The sequence below is a fragment of the Piliocolobus tephrosceles genome, chromosome 12, assembly GCF_002776525.5.
Source record: "Piliocolobus tephrosceles isolate RC106 chromosome 12, ASM277652v3, whole genome shotgun sequence".
In the NCBI taxonomy this organism is placed as follows: Eukaryota; Metazoa; Chordata; class Mammalia; order Primates; family Cercopithecidae; genus Piliocolobus; species Piliocolobus tephrosceles.
Window position 1 is genome coordinate 16,902,093 of NC_045445.1, and position 6,340 is coordinate 16,908,432.

Here is a 6,340-nt window from a genome sequence, read left to right on the forward strand (position 1 = left end):
ACATAATAAAACCAAAAGTATGGCTGTAAAGTAGTAAGACTAGTGGTTGTTGTCTGTTTTGTTGTTGTTGTTATCTTAAGTGAATCCATCACCCATGGAATCCATAAACTTATTTGAAGGATGCTGACATTGGTCAAAACATTTCAGGACTCCTCACTGGCAACTGTGTTCAGGGCTAGCTTCCAAGCTCCAAAGAAAATCAGTCTCATTACTCTATAGTCACAACTACATAATATGATCATAAATTTGGTAAGGGGAAACTGAATAATTTAAGACATAGATTTAATCTTTTTGTTATATGTGAATATCAACTTTCACATTGTAAAATTGTCACTGAATTTTAATATAAGAATCAAGCTGTTGACTAAAGTAAAAATTTTATTCAATTAAAACCAAACCATTAAATTACCATGTTTACAGATTTTAAGTACACAACTTATTTTTATCTAAGAATAAGTGTTTTCATTGGAAGATAATGAACAACAGGCATTTAATAACATTTTAATTTTATGTGTTTAAATATTCATAGCTATGTTCATAAACCCACATGCCTGATCTAATGATTATGCTTATGAAATGCAGTATTTCTTACATGCCACAAATCTCCATCTACTTTCTGAAAACTATTAAATTTGCAATGCAGTACAAACCACTATATGTTTTTAGTAAAATATTCTATAATAGTAAAAATAGGAAACTACCCCAAAGCAACAAAACAATAACTACCTGCAAGGGGAAAAGAAGGCATCATTTGTTCAGGGACTACTCCGTGACAGGCTCTTTATGGACATTTTCTTGTTTAGTCCATAGAACAACCCTAAGAGGTATTATCACAGTGCAGCTGGCTCATGAACAACTCTGTAGCTTACCTTTCGTAGGGCTTTTTCAACAATCCCATTATTATACTCCACTGCCTGTCTGAAAGAACACAGTTCTTGTTCTTAAAAACAAAACAAAACACAAAAATTTTACCAACATTGTTATGGGGCATAGAAAATGTCAGGTGTTAGGAAGCTGAGAGTCAAAGAATCATAGGCTTCCTCTTCCTGGCCTTTTCTATTATTCTTGATGTAAATGAACAATTGGAATCACAGGGAGATGAGCATGTTTCCTACTACTAAAAAATTATACTATCATCAGTCTACTTACCAAAAATTTCAATGAAATTGGATCTAAAGAATAATAGTAATATACTCTATCAGGCTGCAATTTTATAATACTTCATCATCGCATAATCATGCCAAATAAATAGAATGATAGTCATTCACAGATTACACTAGATTATAGATGTTAAATTTAAAATGAGAAATCAAGTATCTAGAGTTCCAATAATTTTTCTGTAGTGCCTTCATCTTCTCTAACATTACAGATAATTAATGACTTGTGTTTTAATAACACCTATATTCCATGATTCTCTAAGTGTTCTAATCAATGGTTGTGCCAAATTGTCTGCTCCAAAAACCACTTCAGGGCTTCTGAATAATATACATGTAATGTTGCAATGTCTCCTCCCTGGATGCCACAGAGGCACTCTTTTCATCTTTCAGGTTATCTTCAGCTTTATCTTTCCCTCTCTTTCTCACCCAAATATTGGTGTTCAAATGCTCTTTTTTTTCCCTCCAAACTCCTGCATCCTTTCATTCCTCCTAATCACCTCAATCAATCCTTGACTCTGAATTCTTCCCCTGGTCTTCCCAGCACCTGGCCTTGAACCCCTCTGGGAAAACACTGTGAGTTCAAAACAGTTGTTTGTGGTTTGTTCGGCGGGTTCCTCCCCACCCCCATTTATTGGCTAGTGAAAGCCCAGCTATATCGTGAAAAATGTGAATTGAACATAAATTGTCCCAAGTCAACAGATTAATCAAAGTTATTTAGGGGCTACTGTCATTTTAATAAAACAATAATCACAAAAATAATTAAAATGGTTTTATTTAAGTCAAACAAAAATTGAAGGGATCTTGGGTATTGCTTTCTGAACACAAACATGAAATTAACAAAACAATAATTCATGTTTCTAGTTTTAAACACTTTAGTTCTACATATAGAATGCTGATACTTGAAAAAGATTTTCAACAAGGTCAACACAATGTATGAGATAATGCATACTGGGTTATGAATTAGGCCAGACTTCACCTCCATCTTCCCATTTATAAATCCTAAATTGGGGGGAGTTTTTTTGCTTTTTCATTTCACAAATGATTGCTCAACACAGGATGAAATACACCAAAAGAAGAAAATAGTCTTTTTATACCTAGGGAAGAAGCTACTACTCTTAAAATGATCACTTCAAGGTAACAGACATCCAAATTGATGTGGTTTTCTTTGAAACCTCATCAGTAAATCATTTCTTGCACAGTAGGTTCGGCATTAACCCTGCATTTAGGATAGGTAGTGTTATGGAGGGCTGGCTGCTGCATACCAACGTCAGTATCAAGTTCTTCGTCAGGAATTAGAGACTGTCCCGGATACCAAGCAGGACAACACTGGCAAAAAAACAAAAAGTGAACTGCAGATAGGTCAAAACAGGCCACATTTCCTCTTAGAAAAAATGTCATAAAACTTTACATGGATATGTTGTTTTAAACTCTGGTTTATAATAAAACACGATGGAATGTTTTATTTTTAACACCTCAAATTCAAATGGTGTTGACGCAGGTTGTATTTTAATAAAACATATGACACAAGACACACACCCTATTAGAGATCAAACATAAATTTGCCATCTGGTGAAAGCTATTGTTATAGTTACTATAAAGCTTACATTTCTCTCCATTCATCAGATTTGTAAATAGGTTGAACTGTCATCAGATTAAAAATATACAAAACTGCTTGGTTTGTTAAATGTTAATGAAAGAGATTTTCTTCAGTTTCAACAGATTTTTTGAAACGAGTTTCTCTAATATTCAAAGGATTTATGTTCCTCTGTTAAGGTACCATTAGTCCAAGTACTCTGAACACTCCCCGCTTCAAATGCTTCCAGCAAAGTTAGTGTTTTCCAAGCTGTAAATTTCAATGGTTATGATAGAACCAAACCTCGGTAAAAAAGCAGTGCCCTTTGGAGTCGTCATCCAAACAAATATAAGAGCTCTATCAATTTATCACTTGCCCGGTTTTGCAGAAATTCCATTCACATAACTCCTATGAAAATCAACCAGTTTTACCATATCAAATGACCCAAAGAACACCGCAGGTATCCAGGGGAAACAGTCCACCAATGCATCTTAGCTCGACTTTAAAGTCAATTTAAGAGACAATCTGGGCTCTGTAGCTCTTAAAGAGACAAACTCCGTCTAACCATTGGCTAAAGCTTTCTTAAGTTAATGAACTTTTTATTTTCCACACTTTTGGTACCAAGAGATTTAACCAAAAAAAAGCTCAAACCTCAGGGTTCACACTACAGTATGGAAAAACAGAGTATACAGCAAGCACCATTTACTTCCTTTGATCTCTCAAAGATGTCAATACAATTCCAGTGAGGGGGTGGGGAAAGGGGGAGTGAGTGAACCGGGGAAGGAAACTTCACCCACAGGAAAAAAAAAAAAAATATCGGCTTGGTGGCAATTTCAAAACAAGTTTCCAAACTACTGAAGAGGCTCCGGGCCCCCTCTGACTTGCAGGAATCACACATAAGAAAAGGACAGAAAATACTACAGGGCATGCTTATTTTAATTGCCCATGGGTTTCCAATGCAAAGCACGACAACTTAAATGCATATTCCAAATTCTTGCTCCAAAGCCGTCTTCTTTGTGCACTGAAAAGGAGGAAAGACAACCCCATCAATTGTTCTCTGCAGATAAAGGCACTGTTTTGCAGATTTCCCCCCAGATCTGGGCCAGCCTTGCTAATGACCTGCCCACCCACCTGGGGCCCTTCCCAAGGTGGCCCACGGGAACTGCCCCACACCTTCAGAAGCCCAAATGCGTGACACTGGACAACCCCAAGAGGGCTGACTTTTCCGTTTGGCCGTTGGTCTCCAAGAAGACGCAACCTGGAAGAGTTCGAGCCGTTTATTTTCCTAGAGGAGCTGAGGTTCAATTACTACACTTTTTAAAATCTTACATTTTCTTTTCCCTCACAAAAGACACATCTGAAAGTGAATCTGCAGCATTTTTCTACGGAGAAAACACGAGCTCGAGATCCCAGAGCTACCAGGGGTTCTTTCAACGCCAGCATTAAGGCAGTTAAGCAAAAGCTGAATTAAAAGTTTTCGGAATTCTGGCCTTTTTTTCCCTTAACATAAGACCACCAACTGTTAGGGCAGACACCAAAGCTACAGTGCCAATTTTCATAGGCTCACGTTTAAATGAGATATACAGAAAACGGAGCCTGGGCAACGTGTAGGGGTCGAACTAGCAATGGCACACTTGTCTGTTGAAGAGCCGGGGCATTTTCTTGGAAAATGGTGCCTACGTGTTCATAGGCTTCGCCACTGTCCTGAAAGAGAACATACTGTCCACTCTTGGGGCATTTTTAGGGACTCAAAGGTTCTGCGGAATCCCAACCGGCGCCTGATAACTCGAAATGGCATCCCCTACCCATGGGAGCTCCGGGAGGGGGCGTTTTAAGTCAGGCCAGGTGGGTGGGGAGGCCTCTGGCGGTTTTTTTGTCCAAGTCCCATGGGAACCCCAAACCCAAAAAGCACACGCCAACTTCCCAGGCGAATGCCCAGGAAGAACTTCTTCGCTTCCGTTTTTTTTTTTAACAATTTTGTGCTCAACCGCCACGACCTACATTCCTCCGCGAGGCGCCCAGAGCTGAGGAATAACAACGGAGTTTAAACTACATAACAGTTCGGCAGCCTGTAGTCTGCGCTTTGCTGCGCTCCGCGGGGGTTCGCATCCGGCCGCCATGTTCACGACTCGAAAGCCGCCCCAAAACCAGCCCCCCTTCCCATATCCCTCTCCTCTCCTCCCCTCCCTCCAGCTCAACCGAGGCCGCGGCACTGCAAAGCCGCTTTCAACTCTAACCCCCCACCCCCTCGCAGCAAAATCCGACTCGACGGCTGCGAGGTGTGCGCCTGCGCGCGGCGCGGGGAGGGCGCGGGAGTGGGGGTGGGTGTGGGAGGCCTACGGGCCCCCGGCCGCGGCTTGAAAAGGCCGGAGCCACGGGGAAGCGGGGGAGGGGTAGGGGTCCCGGCCGGAGCCTCCTCTTTCCTCTCAGCGGGTCCCCGCTCGGGCCCTGGCCCGGCTCTCACACGTGCGCGCTAAAAACCCACTTCAAAGTCTGTTCCCGGCACGGGGGCGGCCCCTTTTGCGCCGGCCCCTGGGCACCCGCGCGGGCCGACAACCAGTCCCCGGGCCTCGCAGTCCCCTCTGTCCCAGGCGCTGCGAAGAGGCCGGAGGGGCCGAGCGAGAGAGGACGTTCGCTGATGACCCCCGGGAGCCGCAAGCGGCCTTCGGGTGGACGAATACCTCCCTGCCCCCAACCCCCACCGCTTTAGAAAATTGAATTGAACACAAAGTTTGCGGCCAGTGCTACGCAGTGGCCTTCGGAGCTCACCATTGTTTGGGCTCGTATTGACCCCAGGTCCGGATTAGGCAGAGGCTGATTCCTGCTTTACAGCCCCGCCGGCCTAATGAGGCCGGGAGGCGATGGGGCGCGAAGCGTCCTCAGAGCCTGGGCGACCGCCGGCTTACGGCCGCCAAGGGCCCTGTAGGTGGAGGTCAAAGGGTCAGCGGGCAAAGACCGCGAGAGAATTGACCCTAGGAAATGAGGTCCCTTCCCCCCGCCCGAGCCTCGACAGAGACTTGCAAGAACTTGGTGTGTGGACAGGGACCCTGGGAGCCCCCGCGAGGGGCCCGAGGACAGCTGAGCTGGAGCCCCGACTTCCGAAACGCCTGGCCTCGCCGCCTCTGCCCCGGCCCGGGCCAAGGATCCACTGGAGGCTTGGGACTCGAGGGACAGAAACCTGTGAGAGGAAACCAGTCTAGGTGCCAGGAAAATCTCTTCAGGCGATGGGCACGCTGCTGGCGATTCTTCCACAAACTTACATGTTAAGAGGCCCTTCGACTTTGCTCCTCTGTTTTAGGGAGCTTTTTTGAAGAGGGAGAGAGAGCCAGGGCGAAGAGGCAGAGACATCAGGCTGGGAGAAGGGAAAAGGGGGAGGAGCGAGGAAGTCCTGAACACTCCAGCTTTTCCTGGGAGGCTTTGTGAGCGGAGGTCTCTGCTCACTCATGTCCAACTTTAGGAATTTAGATCGACCGGCCTGCTTAGTGTGGACCCTGTCCTGATCTGTAACCTTCCGAAGCTGGATGAAGGCCAAACTTCTGTCTTGCATGGAAGTAGCCACCTCCCAAAAGCCTAACAGTGGGAATCTTCTTATGCAAAATCACTCATTTTG

At 44.3% G+C, this 6,340-nt stretch overlaps 1 protein-coding gene across 1 annotated transcript in view; it reads right to left on the bottom strand.

Moving 5' to 3' along the window:
• Positions 1 to 2,333: 2,333 nt before the first annotated feature.
• Positions 2,334 to 6,340, bottom strand: part of ZIC3 (Zic family member 3) — a 10,724-nt gene continuing 6,717 nt past the window's right edge. The window contains exon 3 of the mRNA XM_023202569.2: positions 2,334 to 2,483. Within this exon, the coding sequence (XP_023058337.1) occupies positions 2,334 to 2,483 (150 nt within the window). The remainder of the gene's footprint in view (positions 2,484 to 6,340) is intronic.